The sequence below is a fragment of the Phodopus roborovskii genome, unplaced genomic scaffold, assembly GCF_943737965.1.
Source record: "Phodopus roborovskii unplaced genomic scaffold, PHOROB, whole genome shotgun sequence".
Classification (NCBI taxonomy): domain Eukaryota; kingdom Metazoa; phylum Chordata; class Mammalia; order Rodentia; family Cricetidae; genus Phodopus; species Phodopus roborovskii.
The window spans coordinates 87,699-109,607 of NW_026126112.1; the positions used below are offsets into that span (position 1 = coordinate 87,699).

Consider the following 21,909-nt stretch of genomic DNA (forward strand, 5'->3'; position numbering starts at 1 on the left):
GAACTCAGGTTGGTGGGCTTGCACAGCAAGTGCTTTAACTGTTGAGCTCTCTCACTGGCCCATACAATTGTTAAAGAACAGATCAGTTCTGGCACATGGTAAGTGCTAGAAATAACAAGTCAACATCATTCAAGTAAAACAATTTGTATCATCCTTGGTGACAGTCTCCAAAATTCAATTGGTCAATAGGAAACCCACTCTGTAGCTAATCCTTATTGGCAGGCACAGTGGAACACTACAGCTCCTAAAACCAGAGCTTCCACTGGAACATTTTGAGACTTCCCTTTTAGACACAGACCATGTGACTGCTTATGGGCTTTGCAAACAGTTCAGATAAAAAATAAAATCTCTCCTTTGTGACATGAAACTCAGTTTCAAAAGCTACTTCCTAAAACAAACAAACAAAATCTGGCTTTACCTGCACCCTACCGCCATGGGGATATGAGGCAAACTTCCATGCAGGCAACAACACTAGTCAAGCTTCTCAACTTTCAAGCCAGAATGGTAACCCTGTCACCAGACCACCTGTTCATCTGACTCCGAAAACATATGGATCCTGACTCATCAACAACGGATAGTACCACTACGTCTGGCCTGCACCAAAGAATAAATAAAAGTTGGCCTCTGAAGTCCTGTCAAATGCCTGGCTCTGAGAAGAGATATTTATGGACTATATTGTAAGGGACATTCTATCCATCCACTGCTTTAGGTGGCATTTTAAGTTGTGTCCTCAGATCAAGTTAGAGCACCAGAAGGTTACATGCCTGAACCATCTGAGCTCAGTCCCAGCAGAAGTGTTCAAATATGATGCCCTGGCTTTCAACCAGGGTAGTTATGAGAAAGCAATATGGAAATCTCTTCTGTGTATTATTAAACTGCTACTGAGGACATTGTCCCCTATGTTAATCCCACAGTGATATTTCTTATAGAATTTAGTGCCAGCAATGGACCATTATGTGGCTGTTAAAAATTATAATTATGGAAGACTAAATGTGAAAACCTGTTTATGATATATTCATAGAAAAAAGCAGGACACAAACTGGTATATAGACTCTAATTGCAGCCATGTAAAATTATATGTGCCTATGGACAAAGAGTGAAAGCTGATAGGCAAAGATAAAATTATACGAGGGCAATGGGATTACAAGTATTTTGTTTTGTAAAAAATCAATTTTGTTTGCTCTCATTCTGTCTTTTCAATTGGGGAAAAAAGACATTAGTGACAGAAAAGCCCCCCCCCTTTCCTCCTCCCTCTCCCTCTTCTCACCATGTTTAAGGTGATGCTTATCTTCTTTCTTCCTGACAAGACTTGTACAGTTTGCTGCAAATTTAGTGTTCAGTCATTGCACACTGAGTTCTTGTTCCTGTGCCTCTGATTTTCTGTTTCGAGGCTTAGGACCATGTGCTCTTCTTCGAATGCCTTTAATTGCAGCACTCAGGAAGCAGAGGCAGGCAGATCTCTGTGAGTTCAAGGCCAGCCTGATCTATTATGCAAAGAAACCGACTTTGAGGAAAATAATTTTTTTCTGCCTATCATTTTCAATATATATTAACCAAAATTATGAACATATAATAATAAACTAATTATATTACTTTCCTGTAAGTTTAATGTATGAGGATATGATCATGGTCTGTAAACTCTTCTTGTCATTTTTTTCTGTACTACACATAAAACCCATAGGTCTCATATTCTACCAACATTCTATGTAATTCAGTTCTTCTTTTACCTATTGTGTGTGTGTGTGTGTGTGTGTGTGTGTGTGTGTGTGTGTGTTCACACGCCCACACCTACCTTCAGTTTTTAAAAATAAGGAAAAACAAACAAACATAGAAAAAAGGAGCCAGTGTTGTGGTGCATACCTGTAATCATAGCACTTGGGTGGTGGAGACAAATGCTCAGCAATTTAAGGTCTTCCTCGGCTACCAACTGAGTTGCAGACCAGCCTGATTCATATGAGACCCTGTCTCAAAAGAAAAAAAAAAGAAAAACCCATTTGTTGTTGTTGTTGTAAAGGACCCAGGTTCCATTCCCAGCATTCACATAGGGGTTCACAACAACCCATAACCACAGTTCCAGGAGATACTATGACCTTTTCTGATCTCTACAGATACCAAGCACACATATGGTACACATACATATGCACAGGCAAGACAGTCACACATAAACTTAATAGCTGAATTTTTTTTAACAAAATGAAAAGGAAACAGAAGGAAGGAAAAAAGGAAAGCAGGAAAATAGTAATGACATTTTGCTTATTTAGTTGCATATCTTAAGTTAGATAATTTGTGTAATGCACTTAGCAAAGTCTCAATATTCACTATAATCAAGTATTACTTACTAATATTAATGTACTTTGTATTTACTCAACTAGTTCTTAACATGACAAGGATGGCATCTTTCCCTGTGATTACTACCAAAATCCTATAAAAACTCAAGTGAGGTTTTCAGACTGAATAGGGTAAAAAATAAATGGAGAAATATCTGTCTTTGTTCAAATTAATAGAGCCAGTTTGGCAGTAGCCTTGGGGGTGGCACCCAAGTAGAAGAGTGGGCAGTGGCAGCAGTGACAGAGGCAAGACAGCCAAACCTTTGTGACCTTCAGGAGAAAAAGAGAAAATGTAACAAATGAGATCCAGAAATGGACTATAAGACAAGCTCCCATGTCCTGCTGTGTCTGTTCGTCACTCACAACAGCCTCCTATTGGTCTCTTTCCTCCCCTACACTTCTATTTTCCACTGTTACCTTGCTGACTCTACTTAGCTATTTTTGTGTTTGACTTTGTTGTGTTTGGCTGGTTGGGTTTTGCTTGGTTGGTTGCTTTGCTTTGCTTTGGTTTGGTTCTGTTTGAGGCAGAGTCTCCCTGTGTAACCCTGGTGGGTCTAGAGCTAGCTTTGTAGACCAGCTTAGCTTTAAACATGCAGTAAGTGATCGTTTTTGCTGCTGCCTCATAAGCACGGAGGTTGCAGACATGTCCAGCTTGGTTAACATTTATTCTAACACTCCCACAGCAATGAGATAAGTTACCCTGACCTTTGTAGCTTCAAAGTCATGTGTTTTTTTGTTTTTTGTGTTTTTATCATTCCACTAATCCTTTTGCTCACATTCCTCAAACACCTGGTTCTGTAGCATATTGTTCACGTGTGTGTGTGTGTGTGTGTGTGTGTGTGTGTGTGTGTGTGTGTGTGTATCTCCAAGGTTATGTCATACACGGTGGTGCATGACTTTAATCCAAGATCTTTGGAGTCAGAGACAGGTAGCTCACTATATGTAGATCTCTGTAAGATCCAGAGCAGCGGGGCGTTGTTGGCACATGCCTTTAATCCCAGCACTAAGGAGGTGGATCTCTGTAAGTTCAAAACCAGACTGGTCTACAAGAGCTAGTTCCAGGAGATAGATAGATAGATAGATAGATAGATAGATAGATAGATAGATAGATAGATATGGTCATCTTGTGACAGCTTAACAAATTTATGTTGACTGATGGAAGAGTTCACAGTCTGACAAAGGAGACAATAATACCTCCATGAAATAAAAAGTCATGTAACTACAACCACAAAATTCAAAAAATATAAACCGAGTTTATAGTGGTTCAGAAGGTACAAAGTAAATAAAAGATTTGTCAGGTTGGAGTAGTTAAGGAAAGTTTATATGAGCACTCAAGTTTGAAGATTTGAATTGGAGATGTAAGGGGGTAATCGTCATGAGTTAGAAGAGAGGTGGACCTATTAAACAAAAACACAAAAGAGACAATGAAAGACAGTAACTCAAGCCAGGACAGGTTCCTGCCCTGCCCTACCATTTCCCCATCTCAGCAACTCTACATGATCTGACACCACACCTGTTTCAGTTAGAGGAGAGCTTCCTGTAACGTAATGCCCGCTAGATTCTTGGCCATCAAATTTGATATTCACGAAGCACTTATCAAGGACTCTAGGTGGGACTGCAGGAGGAAGAAGCATATGCAGAAGATGTTTGCAGGCATTGTGAGCAAGTATTTCCCATCTTCCTACTCTAGATATCATGTAGAAATATATGGCCTTCTGTATGCAACCACGGTAGTCCACACAAAGGGAACAAGTCCATGTTGGAGAAGAAGAAAAGAATATGGAGGGGCTAGGGAGACAGTTTAGTACTTGCTGTACATGAATGAGGACCTGAGTTCAAATACCCAAGATTCAGATAAAAACAGGGCTTAAGGTAGACATCTATACCACCAGATTTGGGAAGAAGGCAGAAACGGGAGAGTCTTGCTTGCTGGTCAGCTAGTCTAGATGAATCAGTTCAGTTGGCTCTGGTTTAAAAAATGAGGCGGAGAGTGAGTGATTGAGGAGAACACCTGACATCAACCTCTGGCCTCCACACACATATATACACACAAATGTGTACATAAATGTGCATGCGTGTGCGCGCACACACACACATACACACACAAATAGATGAGTATATGCACAACATTTTTTTAAGAATATGGAAAATCAAAACGGTTTCTCATACCATGAACAGGTTAATACCACGTTGAAGGTCCAAAGTGTCAAGATTGCTAAAAATCATGGTTGTGTGCATATTCTTCCTCACAAGAGGATAATCTTAACATAACAGAAAATCAACTGGGCCGGTAAGATAGCTCAGGGAATAAAGGCACTTGGCCTTATAACCTGAGTTTGATCATGGAAACCCACATGGTGAACACACACACACGTTTAAAAAAAACAACTGATTTTTTTTCCTCCTGTGCCTTGGCGGCACATGCCTCTGGTCCCAGCACTTGGGAGGCAGAGACAGATAGATCTCTGTGATTTCGAGGCCAACCTGGTCTGCAGAGCAAGTTCCAGGACAGCAAATGCTGTACTGCACAGAAGAACCGAATCTCAAAAATCCCCCCCCAAGCTCCCCCACCTTTTTTAGTTAACTGCATAAATGCTGGAAAAAGTGGCCTATTATACCAGGACTTGAGATGTAGAATCAGGACAATCAGCAGTTCAAGGCCAGCCTGGGTTTGTTACATGAGATTCTGTTTCCAAAAAGCAAAAGAGGAAGGAGAGGAAAATAAATATATATAGCAAATAAATATATACAGCAACAATTGAAAGAGTAAACAAATTAAATTGCAGTCTCTCTAGAACCTTGCTATCTAGCAGAAAAATTGCAATATGACCAGGCAAAGAAACATGTATTTATTTAAAATCTCTAAGTATAATATTTAATCCTTGATCTTATTCATTTATTCATTTGGCCAACATTAACTGTGACCCAGAGCTGAGATCACGGATACATTAGACTTGCTTCTGCCCTCAGGAACTCAGCTTATTATAAGAAACAGACCAGCAAGCAAATATGGCCTGCAGCTATATAACAAGAGCTTGCCAAAGGTATTTTAAAATGCACAAAGAGAACAACAAGCTGTACCTGAGGAAAACATGGAACAAAGGATGGGATTTTTCCCAAAACAGAAACTTGAGGGAGGGATGACAACAGCAATCAATTTTCTTGAGTAAATCACTTGATCTCTGAAATCACCAGCATTTTCATCTATAAAATGGGTATAATAGCAGTATCTACCTTGCAGGGTTATGTGAGGAGTCAGTGAGCTAACATTGATGTGGTGGTGTGAATATGGATGCCCCCCCACAGGCTTATATATTTGAATGCTTAGTCACCAAGGAATTGCACTATTTGAAACTATTAGAAGGATTAGAAGATGTGGCACTGTTGGAGGAAATGTGTCACTGAGGATGTCACTGTGAACCCAAGCTATGCCCAGTTTCACACACTTTCTCTCTCTAGATCTGCAGACCAGGACGCAGCTTTCAGTTACTGTTCCAGGCAGCGTCATATGTGCTGTTATGCTCCCTGCCATGATAATAATGGACTAAACCTCTGAAAGTGTAAGTAAGCCCCCAATTTTCATAAGAGTGGCCTCGGTCATGGTGTCTCTTTACAGCACTAGGATAGTGACTAAGACAATTGGTAAAGCAATTAGAACAACGACAGGCACATATTTTAACTGTTAATTACTAGGTGTTTCGTAGAAAAGTAATCTTGTTGGCAACATAAAACTATAGTGGGGGTAGTGGGGTAATGAATGAAAGGAGAGCCAGTTAGGATAATAATGCCATTTAAATGCAGAGATTGTTACTGTTTGTTGTTTGGGGTTTTTGTTTGTTTGTTTGTTTTTGTTGTTTGGGAGCTCAGGCTGTTATGGAACTCACTACATAGACCAGGTTGGCAAGTAACTCACAAGAGATCTGTCCATCTCTGCCTCCTGAGTGCTACAATTAAAGACAAGCACCCACCATGCCACCGCCCTTAAACGCAGTCATAATGTCCTCACTTGGGATTTGGAAGAGGCAAGTTACAAAAATGGAAAGGTGACAGGCAAGTGTGATTTGGAAGGCTATGTAGACCCAGGACAGCTGCTAACCAAGCTCAGAGGTTATGAGTAGCTAGAGGGTAGGGGTGTGGATGCAGGAAGAGATTTCTGAAAAGGTTGTTGGTGATCTGTTGAATGAGAAGCTGCCGAAGATCAGGAAAAAAAAATTATCAGTAATTCAGAAGAGGCCAGCAGAGCCGACGGACGAAACTGCCTTTAAGATGTGTGTCTGTGAACTGCACACGGAGGGTGGAGAGGCTAGAGGAGAACACCATCAGTTAACGCCATTTGTTATGTTATACAAGTTCCCCACTCAATTCCCCAGTGTGAATGTATCTTATTTTCTAATCAGTTCCCTACTTGTTGATACTCTTCCTGCTTTTTATAGGGACAATATTTTTCATTTTGCTTTCTTAACTGAAGACGGGAATGTCCAGAGTCTCTCAAAGCCGTCGCTTGGGCGACCCCGAAACTCGAGTTAGTGGGTGGTAAGGGAAGGAGTCAGGGAAATGATTTTTAAGAAAAGAAAGCGAGTCCGGGACGACCTCTAATCATTAAAGTTCCACCTCCCCATATCCTGCCACGCGCCTCGGTCTTGCTGCCGATATCGGACTCCTGGTCGCAAGGTAGGACGGGAGATGTAGTCCTCGAGACCGACCTGGGTGGCACGACTGAAGAACTCGATTTCCCAAGTGACTCTCGAAGCGCGTGCGCAGATGGCTGCCCCAGCGAGTGGTAAACAGAGACGTCAGGCGGGGGCTGCTTCTTGGAGCAAAACAAAAGGGAAACCCGGGGGGCGGGGGGTGGGGGGGTTCGATAGGGGAAAAAGGGAGGCTGGGGCCGAGGGAACCTTGACCCTATCAAGAGTGACCTGGAGGGAAGAGGCGGGGGGAGGGGGAGCCAGAGGAGGGACAAGTGACGCGGGAGAGCGGGGCGTGGGGGAGGGCAGCGATCCGGGTGGAGGAAATTTGGGAGGAGTGTCCGGGGGGCAGCAACTTAAAAGGGGGAGGGAACTTCGCTGAGACGTTCGGTGATGGGAGCGCAATGTATGAGGGGATATGGTGCCTCAGGTTTAAAAGAGCAGGAAGCTGAGTGAGAGGGTGCAGAAAGTGCCTTCGCTAGGCGGAGGTTACAGGTGGTGCCTCAGAGTAGCGCTCTGAGGCTGCAGCCTGTAGTCGGGCAGGAGATCGGAGAACTGAGTGGGAGAGACAGTTTGGGGTCTAGAATCCTGAGACGGGGGAGAAGTTCGTGACTTTCTGAGAACTGGCAGGAATGTGCCTCATGGCCCTCGTTGCTTACCCCCTGGGGGGAGGCATGGTGAGGGACTGTGGCAGGCTCCACTGAATGCTGAGCTGCAGAGGTTCAACTCCACGTATGGATCCAGAGAATAAGAAGTCAGCCACAGAGGCTGCCGCGATCATAGAACTCGATCCCGACTTCGAACCCCAGAGCCGTCAGCGATCCTGCACCTGGCCCCTTCCAGAGCTCGCTACGGAGCCACCCGAAGCGTCCGAGGTGGAGCCAGGTCTGGGACAGAAGGTACACTCGGAGGGACACTCCGAACCCATCCTGTTGCCCCCTCGGCTCCCAGAGCCGGCAGGGGCCCCCCAGCCCGCAATCCTGGGGGCTGTAACAGGTCCTCGGAAGGGAGGCTCCCGCCGGAATGCCTGGGGAAATCAGTCATATGCAGAACTCATCAGCCAGGCCATTGAAAGCGCCCCGGAGAAGCGGCTGACACTTGCCCAGATCTACGAATGGATGGTCCGCACGGTGCCCTACTTCAAGGACAAGGGTGACAGCAACAGCTCAGCAGGATGGAAAGTAAGTATGACTCCCTTACCTTCACTACATCCACCCTTGGACCCCTCTGGTTAGTCTCACTCCGGGTGGCCCCATTATCGCCTCTCCACTCCGTTGGAAAGCCCAAAGATCCACCTTCAAGCTTCAGTTAGACAAACATTTACTTAGTACATAGTATATGCCACACTCAGAGCTTGAAGCGGGAGGATCAGCGATGAATAAGACACTGTCCCTGCTCTGAGGAAAATCGAATTCTCTACTCGCTACTCAGCACTTTGGCTTGAGCTGCTCCAAACATTTATTCCCACAGAGAAGTCTTTATCCTATGTACAGCAGGAACTGTGTGGATTCTCCACCCGCACCTAGCCTTCCCTCCTCCCTCACCTCCCACCCAACACCTTTTGGCCCATTCCTGCGGGATTACTCGGATTCCCTGCTCGCCTCCCAATACCTCAGTGAACGGGAACTGTTACAGGATTGCTCTGCCCAAGAGGGAGTGGGTGGTGAAGGGGGGGAAAAGTGGTTGGTATCTATGAGGAAAGGCAGCTAATATTGTGCACTAAGGAAAAAGGCTGTGAACTGCTATCTGCCTCAGTTTACTTTCTTTTTTTCGAAAATTCTTCCTTGTAAGGAGCTATCCAAACTCTTGGCGAAAGTCTTTGTTGTTGGTGAATACTACGCATGAGAAAAGAGGTATCATTGAACTGTGATTTTAGAGTCCAGGTTGGGAGTTCTCTTGGTCTTCTCGAAGAAACTCGGATGATCTCAAACGATAGCCACAAAATATGCCAGAGAAATACATACTCTAATCACAAAATGAAGGAATCAAAGAGTTCAAGCATATCGATGCCTTGTACCTCTGTAGGTAGTTAAGATTGTTGTACCAAGTACAGAGGACGGAATGAACAGAGGATCTTCCTGTAGATGTTAGTCGGGGAAGAGATCTGCAGTATGCACAGGGGCCAGACAGAACAGAAGATGGGACAGCTGACTGAGACCCTTGGCACTATTTCTGGGTAGACTACCATGCCACAATCTCAAGCTCACAAAGAGCTCCCCTCTTTGGACCCAGCCTGCACAGCTGTTTTTCCTTTCTCTTAAGTTAATTTTCCAGGGTAGAATGACCACGCGTTGCTTGTTATACCGTGGGAGTAGTCTCTCCTTATGATTTAAACTTAACATGGCCTTTACAAGTTTATGAAATCCTTTTTTTTTTTTTTCCTTTTGGTTCTGGGAACTGAACCCACAGCAGTGCAGTTGCCACTATAACCGTGAAATAATGTTAAGATTTTTTTTTCATTTTGTTAGTCAGCGTGGCAGTTTTGAGAGTCTACACTATGAGGAAATTAAGGCACTGGAGGTTAGGTACTTAGCCTGCCTTGAGGGTAAGGACTTGAATGCAAGTTTTGCTACAGATCCTGTTTCTCCAAGGAAAGCCTGGCTTGCTTTCATTGCCAAACTTAGTCAGATGGGGTCTAGAGCTTCCAAAGCCCCCCAGAAGGAAGCTTCACACTTCCCTGGTATTGTGCCAAGATCACTCCCACCCCACCAGGGGGCGGCACTCACTTGAACAAGAACGCTTAAGTTAGGTGGCTTTAGCGAGCAGTTCACCAGCCCCTCCCCCCGCCACACACCTTGAACAGTTCTAGGCACCTGGAAACTGACCTCTCCTATTTGCTTGTTTCAAGGCCTGCCAGAGAGAGAATGTGGATGGAAGTTTACCTCAGTAGTTATGGTCAAGCCATGCTCTTTAAGACAAAGGTTGCCCTTTTACCATTCAGATAGAAATGGTTTCTCGGTGTCTAGAGCCTCAGTTTCTTACTAGTTCCTAACATGTCTCAGCTTCCTCCTGAATTTATTTCTAAAATAAAAGAGATCTGTGTGGGAAGTCAAAAGACCTCTAGGGTAGAGAGATTATTTTTCGAATTCTTAGGAGACGTCAAGGAGGGGAAACTGGGAAGAATGTGGCAGGGAAGTGATGGGAGGTGGGGGCAGACAGCATATACTCAAGAAATGTCAACCTCCATCTTGCACCCTGGACTACTAGGGGGAAAAAAGGTATATTTATCTAAATGTCATCAGTGAAGAATGAATAATAGGTAGGTCCCAGTACCCAGGGTACTCAAGAGCTGACAGAACTTCAAGAAAACCTCACTATAGACATCTAGGGGCTACCTACTGGTTGGACAAGTATCGATTATGTATTGTGTGCTTGATATGCTGTGGCCTTGGCACTCCGAGGGGGCAGTACTGGGGACAGTGGGACTGGAGGGCATTGTCTGTACTTACAGTTGACAAGACTAATTACATGAAACCATAAACCATGCCTTTATAGATTGGGTAAAACTGTGGGAAACAGATACAAAATACTACAAGAAATTTGGCTACAGAAGATAAGCAAACTTATTTAAAAGGCATAGGATTTAAGCTTGGCCTTCAGTAGAATTTAGAGAGGGAAATGTCTCCCTAAGAAAAGGGGACAGAGAGACTACTCATGAAAGTATTGAGTATGTTCCAATTGACAGAAATAAGGACAGGATCGTGTGTGTGTGTGTGTGTGTGTGTGTGTGTGTGTGTGTGTGTGTGTGTGTGTGTTGAGACAGGGTTTCTCTGTGTACTTCTGGCTATCTTGGAACTCAATCTGTAGACCAGGCTGGTCTCAAAATCACAGAAATCCACCTTCTTCTGCCGTCCAAGTGCTAGAATTCAAACTTTGACTCAGGATCCAATCTTAAGAGAGTTATCTGGCTGACCTAAAGGCCTAGTGAAGAATGGAATATCAGCTGTACTGAGCTTCTAGCCCCTAGACTATTTAGAGAACTGGCCCAGGACAAGTCAATTCTGGGCTGGTATAGCCACCATCCTGTATTCTCCACCCAAGCCTGCACATCAGGAAAGCAAGCTTGCTATGGAATGCTTTCTCCCATCTGAGCCCAGTTCTTCTAGGTCAAGTACTCCCCCATGCCCACCAACCCAGCACTGCATCCAGAGATTTTGGAGGAGCTTTTCTAGGGTTGATAATAGCTCTCCCTGGAAGGTATGTTGTTACTTTGTCACCCTGTGAGAAGTGTGTAGGAGACATTGAGCTTGGGAACTGTGTTTAGTTTCTTCTCCCCGCCACATTCTAGTCTCCTCCCTGAATTTGACTTTTGAGTTTTCTGCTTTGTCCCAGACTCCCCTTAGTTTAGACTGCTGGCCACCAACCTCCCCTACACATATTTCATGCCCCTTTCTACACTTCTGTCCCATCCAGAATTCCATCCGTCACAACCTGTCCTTGCACAGCAAGTTCATCAAGGTTCACAACGAGGCCACTGGCAAGAGCTCTTGGTGGATGTTGAACCCCGAAGGTGGCAAGGGTGGCAAGGCACCCCGCCGCAGGGCTACTTCCATTGATAGCAGCAACAAGGTGCTCCGGGGCCGCAGCAAAGGCCCCAAGAAGAAACCATCTGTCCTGCCAGCTCCACCTGAAGGTGCCACTCCAAGGAGCCCTCTAGGCCACTTTGCCAAGTGGTCGAGCAGTCCTTGTTCTAGAAATCGGGAAGAAGCTGATCTGTGGACCACCTTCCGTCCACGAAGCAGTTCAAATGCTAGCACTGTCAGCACCCGGCTGTCCCCAATGGGGCCAGAGTCTGAGGTGCTAGCAGAAGAAATGCCAGCCTCCGCCAGCAGCTACTCAGGGGGTGTCCCTCCCACCCTCAGTGAAGATCTAGAGCTGCTGGATGGGCTCAATCTCGCATCTTCCCATTCCCTGCTGTCTAGGGGCAGTCTCTCTGGCTTCTCTTTGCAACATCCTGGGCTTGCTGGCCCATTACATAGCTATGGTGCCTCCCTTTTTGGCCCAATAGATGGGCCTCTGTCAGCAGGAGAAGGGTGCTTTTCAAGCTCCCAGTCTCTAGAGGCCTTGCTCACCTCTGATACACCACCACATCCTGCTGATGTTCTCATGACCCAGGTAGATCCTATTCTGTCTCAGGCTCCCACACTGCTGTTGCTGGGAGGGATGCCTTCCTCTAGCAAGGTGGCTACTGGAGTTAGCCTATGTCCTAAGCCGCTAGAGGGTCCAGGTCCCAGCAACCTGGTTCCCAACCTTTCTGTGATGGCTCCACCTCCAATCATGGGAGGTGCTCCGATCCCTAAGGTCCTGGGAAACCCTGTGCTTGAATCTTTTGCTGAAGCTACCATCCATGACAGAATGCCTCAGGATCTAGATCTTGATATGTATATGGAGAACCTGGAGTGTGACATGGATAACATCATCAGTGACCTCATGGATGGTGGTGAGGGACTGGACTTCAACTTTGAGCCAGGTATAGCACCCCCTGATCACTATATCATCTCTGTTCTTAAATGCTCAGCTAGTTCTATGATCTGAACTAGAGAGAGCCTTCTAGCTGATAACAGGAGTTCCTGGGGAGTTGGAGAGAGGATGTCATAGTAGAATAGCATCACTTCTAAGTGGGACTTCCCAGTGGCTCCTCATCACAGAAGTGGGAGCTGTGTGGAGGGGAGGGAGTGCCTCTGCTTGGTATGAGTCTGGATGGTACCCCAAATGAATCTTTTTATCTTGTCCTCCATTTTTTCCACAGATCCCTGAGTCACAGCCAGAAGCTTTGTCCCCTGCTTCAGAGGTGGAGCCAGGCCTGCCCTTACCTACTTTTCTCCTTGAACCCTCCCCAGGAGTTGGGGACCCTGCTCTTTAGAACCAGGGTTAGGTGGTTACATACATGAGTGTTGAGGGAATTATAAAGCTAGAGCTATGGCATGTGGGGATTGTGGAGGAGGGTGATGGGAGGAAGGGGGGAAAGGGCTTATTCTCACTGTGCCAATTAGGGGGTAATTACGGCCCTTTCTCAGGAGCCATCATATATATCCCCATTCCCACCTCCAAGGCCTTCTAGCAGGGGCCACCAATGCTGTTAGAAATGTGAAGTCACCAGTGGCCTTATTACCCTGCCTTTGGGAGCAGGATTATTATTATTTTTTTTTTTTTCCGTAGAGAGTCTTACTAGAGCTGGGCCAGGCTAGGTCAGGCCTGGATTTTTATGTGGTGGGTGGGGGGTGGGGGGCTGGGGGACCTAGAAGGGCCAAGTTTTGAGCACTGGAGTGGCTCACCTGGCCAAATCACTTTTGGAAGGATACAGATAACAGACAGGCTTTTTATAAACTTTTAAAGAAATATAAACACAAATATAGAGATTTTTAACAGTGGTGAGGTGCTAGTAATGGGAGAATGCTCTTTTTCAGTTCTGAAGGCTTTGTCATAGTGACATGATACAAACACTACAGATTCTAGGAGGGAGACAGACTCAGGAAGCTGGGGAGAGAGGTGGGTAGTAAAGGTGATTGGAGGGAGACCTTCCCTTTTGGACCAGGCTTAGAAAAAGCTCTAAGCAGACTTAGGTTACACTAAGAAAATAATCCAAAGCCAGGCCCTACATTATGTGCCTAGAAGAGGGTGCTGTAGCGAGGCAAGCACACTCTTGTTTGACTAGTGCGGGTTAGTGCTACCAGAGAGCAACCACCAAGGCCTGGAATTGGCTTGGGGCCTGGGAGGGGCGTGAAAGAAGGAAGGATTTAGGGTAGTAAAGTTAGGTACAGAGACCTCCCTGTTCAAGGCTTGGGACAGCTGTCCCTGCCCTTCTTCCCTGTCATGGACTGCCAGGGTTATGTGGAGTGTGGTGGCAGGCAGGGCTGTGGAGAGGAACAGGGAAGGGGGAGCTTGGGGAGTTTGGCTGAGGGTCTGGGAAATGAGCAGAGATGGGGGGAATGTGGATCAGGTTTACTAGCACCTGCCAGAGAGGCCATCTGGGGCTCCTCCACCCCAGCCCCCAAGCAGCCCCTCCCCCAGCGCCCTTTGCATTGTCCCCTCCCCCACCCCTGCTGTGGGTTCCCATCATTTCCTGTGTCAGCGCCTAGCCTCCCCAGATTGTATCATGTGCTAGATTGGAGTGGGGAAGTGTGTCAAATCAATAAATGTCTATAATCAGATCTGGTTTCTGGTTTCTGCTGCCTCGCTGCGCCCCTCCAATATAGGGGAGGGAGGGAGGCGGAAAGGCGAAGGGCAGTTAGTAGAAGGGCGGGTGGGAGGGACTGACTACAGGCTGGGAGGTGGGGGAATTTCAGCCTGGGAGGTAATGGAGTGTGGTGGGGGAGGGACACCTAACCCCAGCAGGAGTAGGCGGCTGCAAGATAGGCCTCCCTCGAGGGGAGGTAGTCTGGTTTGAGAAGACCCCACCCCCTTCTCTGGTCCTCAAAGGCTCATTGTGCTAAAAGTCTAGTAACCAGACTTCACAGTCTCACACACCCCCAACCCCAAGTGCTCACTCCAGCCCTCTGTTGTTGCTCCGGTCCACCCTCAGCCTCCCTGGTGCCTGCAGCCTACTGAAGCCTTTGTGCAGATACTGGGAGAAGGAGACTTTCTAGAAAAAAAAAACCTCATGTTAAATTCCAGTAATCTTACGCTCTCCCCTGGTAGTTGCTGCTCTCACTTGGTCACTTTATTGAGTTAACGATGTCTCTTGAGGAAGTCTGCTCTAGTCTTATAGAATGGTCTGCGGGTGGTAGGTGGCCCATCTTCATCTGATCGTCCAGACTTGGACTAGAAAAGAGAAATAAATCTGTTAATGTAGAGGCTCTGCAGGGAAGGCTTCTACTATCTAGGGCCAAATGAAGGAGAAAAGAGGTTGGAGTCAAGTGGTGAACATAGACATCCGGGTTAGAAAGGGGGTAAGCAGTGCACCGACCTTCAGTTGGCTGCTTGGGCTAGGGGTCTGCTGGGTTCCACCACTCTTGGGGGATCTTGCTGGGAGATTTACAGAGGATTCCATGGCCGCCAATCTCTTAGCTTCTAGAGTTCTAAGCATCTTTATTCGGCTCCTCTCCAGGAAGTCACATTGTGTGCGCAGGGACTCTAGAAAACAATAAATAGCAGCACCATCATCTCTGAAGAACACATCGTGATCATTCAATTGATCAGTCAGAGTAACTTGGCCTAAGACAAAAATGATGAGAGGGTGACTGGGCAAGTGAAAAGATGACAAGGAAGTGGGGAAGGAGTGACATACATGGTTCGCATAATTTAAACTAGAGACTCCCTTAAAGTTGATCTAGACCCTTGCCCCCCTTTCCCCTGGCTCCTGGGATCCCACCTACCGCACTATGTTAAACCCACCTCTACATTCGTATCTTCCCTTCTCTGACAAGAGTCCTCCAATTCAGCCTAGGCTGCCTTTTAACTCCAAATCCCATGGAGTACTGGGGTTACCAGTGTGTGGCACTAAGGCCAGCACACAGCTACATACCCAACTTCCTATGCCCCTCCCCCATCACATGCCTTACCAACTAGTTCAGGTTCTGGATTTTTCAAGAGGGGCACAACGGCTTTGTAGGAATTCTCAATCCTGGTACCTGGAAACATAGATAGCGTTGTGCTATTTCCAGCCCCTGATACATACCAAGTCTCTGCCTTTTTGAAGCCCAGGATTTCAGAATTCTAACCCTAAATACTTTCGTGAGCTGGTGCACCCCCCCCCCCCTTGGCATAAACCTACAAGAACCCTAGGATGAAGTAGCATGACATGGTATATATGAACTCTTTGAACTCCTAATATTCCTGGCTCTACCTTGTGGGTGTTTTCTGAAGCAGTGTCTTGCTACGTAGCCCAAGTTGGCCTTCAACTCTCAATCTTTCTTACCTCAGTTTCTAAGAATGTATTTATGTTGGGCGGTGGTGGTGCACACACCTTTAACCCCTGCACTCAGAAGGCAGAAGCTGAGGCCTAGTCTGGTCTACAAAGTGAGTTTCAGAACAGCCGGAACTGTTCCACAGATAAACCCTGTCTTGGAAAAAAAAAAAAAAAAGAATGTATTTATTTATTTTGAGACAGTGTCTTGTGCAATCCGGGCTGTCCTCAAAGTTGCGATATAGTTAAAGATGACCTCGAACTTACGATCCTCCACTCTCCACCTCCCAATTGCTAGGATCATAGGCAACCTCTACCACACCCAATTTTATACCGTTCTGGGGATGGGACCCCGCTAGCTGAGCTACATCCCAGCCCTGCTCGTTATGTTTGGTGGCAGTGGTGTGTATGTGTGGTGTTTGTGTTTGGGATGAGATCTTGCTATGAAGCCCAGGCTTCCTTTGAATTTACAACCCTCCTGCTTCAGTTCCCTGAGTGCTGGGATTACAAGAGAAAGCCTTGTTTTCAGGAGTAAATTTCCTAATCATCTTGAGGAACTCTTTGGAGAATACCCCAAGCCTCCACCTGGTGCTCCACGCTCCACTTTACAAACGTAGTAGGTATTTCGAGCTGTAAGGAATTTGCTGGCATAGTCTCCAGGTGTCTTCGTCAGGAAAAGTAACTTCATGGTCCCAGTTTCATCACACAAATCAATGGTGTCTAGGGTAATTGGAACAAGTAAGAATAGAAAACAAAGCTGTGCGTGGTGGCACTTGCCTTTAATCACAGCACCCCAGAGGCAGAGGCAGGTGGATCTCTGTGAGTTCGAGGCCAGCCTGGCCTACAAAGTGAGTTCCAGGACAGGAAAAGATACATAGAGAAACTGTCTTTAAAAACAAAAAGAAAGAAAGAAAAGAATAGAGAACATGAGTAAAAAAGGGCCAGTGGTATTCTACACAATGGGTTTGAAGAAGTTCAGGGATATGAGGATAACACCCCTTGTTGGGAGGAAAGTTAAGAGGCCAGAGGCAGCCCATTGCTTTCAACCTTCAGTCACTACTATTCCTCCCCAAACCACTTACCTGTTTTACGCAACCCCATTTTCTTTCGGGTGTAATGTAGCAACAGGAGAACAGAGCAGTTGGTGTTGACCAGAAACTCTTGATTATCTGAGAAGAGATAGGATGGAGGTATGCAGGCCTTTCTCTGGTTCCATGTCTTCTGTGATCTCTGCTGTCCTCAACCCTCCCCAAGTCCCTGCCCAGACTTGTTCTGTGCTGCCCCTCACCTCCATGTTTGATGAAGATAAACATACTATCAAGATCATCTCACTCTTCAGAGAGCCCCTGGTGAATCATGCAGAAGGCAGGTGTTCTAGTGGCCCCGGGGGCCTGAGGGTGCCCATAGGGTTGGATGACCAAAGGGGCAGGTGTATCTCATAAATTGAAGGAGGCCCAGGCTAGGCAGACAGGAGAGCGCTTTTGGCAGTTGGGGATGGTCAGCATCTGTGTGGGTGGGGCCTGAGGCTGCAGTTGAAGGATTGTGAGGTCAGAAATGATACATACAGTAGAAGAAGGTGGAGTAAGCCAAGGAGAGAAGACACTGAGAGGGATCTGTAAAAGAGCTTGTAGGAATTGGGATGAGATAGCAAATACAACTCTAAACTGGACCCTGGAGTGAGCCCAGAAATTTATCAGAGAAAAGTGAGTTACCAGAACAGTATTTCCTTGAGTTAATTTGTGGTGCTCTTGATTCTGCAGTATGACTGTACTACTTCTTTTTCCTAACCCTCACACCATTCCTCTCAACTCCGTGTTTCCCTTGCTTGCCAAACCCACAACAGACATTCTTGATGGTCATTGGTAGAAACTTTATTTCTAGTTGATTCAGGAACAATTGAATGGCAGGTAGGAAAAGGGAGGGAGGACCTTGTAAAAGAGAAGGGCCATGCTGGGCATGGTGGTACATCCCAATAACCCAAACACTCTGGATGCTGAGGCAGGAGGATTTCCTGTAAATTATGGGCCAATCTAGCCTACACAGTGAGTTCCCGGCCACCCAGGGCTACAGGGTAAGACTGTCTCCAAAAGCGGGGGAGGGGAGGGAGTGCCAGACTTGGGAGTGAGGCTGGGGCTTGCCCAGGGAAAAGGGGCAAGGGGGCATTTCTAAAGTAGGGCGTATTGAATGGAGGAGCAGTTACATGGGGCGTGAAATTGAAAATTAGCCACAGGGGGAGGCAATAGGCATTGGATCCAGATTGGCAAGATGAGCTGGAGGAAGTGTGGGTCTTTTAGAGCTATAGGACCCTGAGGTTCCATCAAGGGATTGACGCTCAGGCTTCAGGCTTCAGGCTTCAGAGAATAACATGGGGGAGGCCAGTAGGGGGTATGCAGACTGCCAGGAGAACCTCCTGGCCCCTCTCCTAGGGCCCCTCCTTTGGGAGGAATCTCACTGACGTGGCAGAACCGTTCGCTGTAGTCTGGCTGCAGACTCTCAGTCAGCCCTTTAGACACTCCACTCCAGGCCTAAAGACAGATATCTCCAGGTCAGAGGTCAATGAGGGGCAGGAAGCAAAAGACTCAGGCTCCGGTCATAGGAGCTCTCAGAACTCTGCGACCATTGTGATTACAGATAGGTTACCCAGGCTCCAAGGCCCCTAATACCACAGTTTCCAGCTGCATCACACAATCTCTTTTGCTCTGTCTCTCTGCCTAGCCCACCCTCCATTTGGTCAGCCACTTCCTGATGGTGTGGGCCCCCTCCTCCCGCCACTCCGACCCCTCCCCCACAGTCTGTCTTGCTAGCCTGCAGTTGGCAGTTGATAGACTGCAATATGTGTATGGCAGTGTTCTCACCGAAAAGTTCCCGTGGTATTCAGTAACCAGATCCTCTAGATTCTTGATGGTGGGAATTCGAGGCATTGCTCTGAAGCAGACAGAAAGAGGGGAGCAGAAGCATTACATTAAAGCTCCTTTATTACCCTTCATCCAACTGGCCAGCGTGGAACCTACAGCTTCCTTTCAATGCCCTCATCATAGTTCTTGATGATCTACCACTGGAGATCCTGAAATAACCCTGCCACCCCCACCTCATTTTAAGGGCTTCCTGAAATCTCACCGTTCCAGCCAACAGTACACAAAGATCAGGGTAATAATCAATCCCATGGAGCCAACCGGGATGAGCACAGCTTCCAGTGCAAACACAGAAGGATTCTCTGTAGAAAAAAAAGAAAAAGAAAAAAAGAAAGGAAAATGAGCCCTGCATTTGTGGCACTCATAAGACACGGATGCCAGGCACCGTGCCAAACACACTCCTTATGCTTACTTTCCACACTGAGAGGGAGGAACAGTGTTTATCTACATTTTACAGATGAATAAACCAAATCAAAGAGGTCAGCCCAGATCCAAGGTCATCTCTACTATGCAGACTCTATGGAATGCTATAGAGACCTCCTACACATTCCATATTCTCCTTGAGCACCCTTTGGCCTCCTTGGGGATCCACTCTTCTATTCTAGCTGCACCCCTTCTCATCCTACTTAGAAGCGCTGTTTCATAGTGATTGAATTTGAACAGTGGGTGGAGGTAGAGGCTTGGGAATAAAGAGATAAAGCAAACAATAGTGGTGCTGTGTTACAAAGGTTGGAGTACCAGGTTCATGATTTAGGAGTCATGTATTTGGGCTACTTTACCCTTTGCAGTATGGCTCCCCCAGTGAATAGGGTGGCTCCATTTACTCCAGTGCTCAGCACTTCCACAGAGTGGGTTAAAGCGGCTCCGAACCTGGAATGTGTATAGTTTCTGCCCATCCACACTAGGCAGGGAGAATCTAGGGTTCTGATCCACTATTTGTTCCTGGGGAGAAGGGTGAGGGGAAAAAAGTTATCTTTAAAGGAAGAGAGAATGGAAACATTCTTGCCTATACCTCAGTGTCATCTTCTGATTCTTCCAATTTCTAGTTCTTTCCCATTCCAGGAAAACAAAACAAGACACTGGTTCTGCTTCCTTCCAGTTCTACTTCTGTCCTTTCCTGGCCACTCACAATGCACTGCTCCCTTCTCTAACTTGACTCAGAAGTGGATCTCCCCTCCAGATCCACTCACTGCCTTGCTTCATGTCTGCATCAAGAAGAGGATGGGTGGGAAAGCCAGAGTGAAAGCTCACTGGGGATGATAGAAAAAGAAATGAAACTACAGACAGAGGAGCAGGGAGGCAGAGATCTGGGGCTTGGTATTAGGTCCTTCTATCTGGCTAACTGAATCCTTTCTCCCATCTTGTTTGGCGTTAGCTACTGCATTTACACCCCGAGTCACTCACCGTCCAACTTCGATCTCTGTCACTCCGGTACTGCACCAAGTGTTGTAAACAGTGTTCTGCATATCTGCTTTTCCAGCTCAGCTCTAGCTGGGATTCACTCAGGTTGTAAAGTGTTAGATTCTCCGGAGCCCATGGGATCACTGGAGATATGTGTGCGTGTATCATTGCCCTGGCCTAGACAAGTCAGGATCTTGGAGGTAATTCCCCTTATTCCTCCTCCCTTCCCCATCCTAAGCCCTCATCTTCTCCCTTCTGCCCATGACCAACAATGAGGAAAGAAAAAGCTTTAATGTCCAGTGCCCTCAAGCTCCCTGGCCTCTTGGTCACTTCTTTCCTGATTACCAAGATTCTGAAGGTTTAGCTTCTTTTCAGCCTGCCTCTGTGGTCTCTGGGGGTCCTGGAGCTGGATGACAAATGTCTGGTAGAGCTGGATCTCCTCTTTTTGTATCTGACACCCAGAAGTAATCTTTTCTGAGAACATATAGTGGCCACACTCCCGGAATTTATTATCAGATCTCTGGTACCTAGAGAAGGGTTACAAGGAAGAATGATGGGGCAAGCATGGGTACTGCATAGGTCCATAACCTAGCCTCATCTCATCTGAACTGACAACTTATCCCATGAGAAACTGGTAGGGTGCCTGAGAAGCTGGCTACACTCTCTTTTGAGTCCCATGCAGGCTGCCTCAGCTAGTCCACCTTCTTTTCTTTCCTGTGCCACCCACTCTCCCTTCTCATACCTATAGTGCAGAGTCAGGTTGGTTGGCTGGGGCTCAGAACTGCTATTCCAAGTGCAATTCATATACTCGACATTGAACACAAAACACTGAACCTCTGGGAGAGGTGGAGTAGGAACACTGATGTGTCCATGGAAGAAATCTAAGTTTGAGAACAAAATGAAGTCGTGGAGTGGAAGAAAAGAAATCTTGGTCAGAAGAAGCAGAATGAGGCAGAGAGCCCTTCCATGTGCCCTCCCCACCCTTTCGAGTCATTAGAATGGCCACTATCAGGCTCCAGATTTCTTCCATACAGCCCTTTCCCCCATTGCCTTTCTCTTCTCAATAACCCCCTCTGGTCTTAGATTTCCTACCAGCTTTGGTGTCTTCATTTCCACTGGGCATGAGAACCCTGGAGCTGCACTCTACCCCTAGTAGGAGCAGCTGAAGGAGTAAAAAGAATCTAGATGGCAATAATGGTTTCAACATGGCGCTTGCTCTTCTTTCTCTGGGTGTAGTCTGTGTCAGAACCCTGAACCACTCTCCCACAACCCCTCCCCACCCATACGTTTCCTTTTTGTCGTAGCTTCCGGTGGAAAGAACCTTAGAAACCACGGCTGTAGTGGGGGGTTGGTAAATGGGTTCAGTGACATAGGCTAAGTCCTCTGGGAGATTGGGTTCTGCTATAAGGTGATGTTAGGGCAAGACTAATACTTGATCAACAACAGTGTCACAGAGTCAAGAATCTTCAGGTCACCTAGGTCCAGGAAGGACCTACTGAACACCCATGCCCACACACACCCTCCTCCCAATCACCTTCTCTTCTAAGTTATCTTTCAGAGTGGTGGGTCTGAACACCTCCATCCCGTGTTGTGATCCTTCCTTGACTAAGTCACCCTTAAACCTCTGTCAAAGTTCTGCAGTCTTGGGAGGATGGAAAATACTGACTTGATTCATGTGAGCACACATATAGCTGTCTTTCCTCTGACCTACTCTAAACTAGAATAGCCACCCCTAGCTG

General features: G+C 46.6%; 3 protein-coding genes across 3 annotated transcripts; 1 reads left to right on the forward strand and 2 right to left on the reverse strand.

Moving 5' to 3' along the window:
• The first annotated feature begins 7,344 nt into the window (after positions 1-7,344).
• On the forward strand, positions 7,345-14,163 carry Foxo4 (forkhead box O4). Its single transcript, XM_051179487.1, has 3 exons — positions 7,345-8,193; positions 11,426-12,482; positions 12,762-14,163. Exons 1-3 carry the CDS (start codon positions 7,717-7,719, stop codon positions 12,767-12,769), a joined length of 1,542 nt encoding a protein of 513 aa, XP_051035444.1. The 5' UTR covers positions 7,345-7,716; the 3' UTR covers positions 12,770-14,163.
• A 452-nt stretch (positions 14,164-14,615) lies between these two features.
• Positions 14,616-17,611, reverse strand: CUNHXorf65 (chromosome unknown CXorf65 homolog). The gene is made up of 6 exons (XM_051179489.1): positions 17,146-17,611; positions 16,940-17,026; positions 16,443-16,577; positions 15,514-15,582; positions 14,919-15,085; positions 14,616-14,773 (listed from the first exon to the last, which is right to left on the reverse strand). The coding sequence occupies exons 1-6, from the start codon at positions 17,168-17,170 to the stop codon at positions 14,681-14,683; spliced, it is 576 nt and encodes a 191-aa protein (XP_051035446.1). The 5' UTR covers positions 17,171-17,611; the 3' UTR covers positions 14,616-14,680.
• Positions 17,612-17,713: 102 nt separating this feature from the next.
• Positions 17,714-21,420, reverse strand: Il2rg (interleukin 2 receptor subunit gamma). The gene is made up of 8 exons (XM_051179488.1): positions 21,263-21,420; positions 20,913-21,051; positions 20,516-20,697; positions 20,174-20,313; positions 19,549-19,711; positions 18,975-19,071; positions 18,713-18,782; positions 17,714-18,382 (listed from the first exon to the last, which is right to left on the reverse strand). Exons 1-8 carry the CDS (start codon positions 21,375-21,377, stop codon positions 18,197-18,199), a joined length of 1,092 nt encoding a protein of 363 aa, XP_051035445.1. The 5' UTR covers positions 21,378-21,420; the 3' UTR covers positions 17,714-18,196.
• Positions 21,421-21,909: the final 489 nt, after the last annotated feature.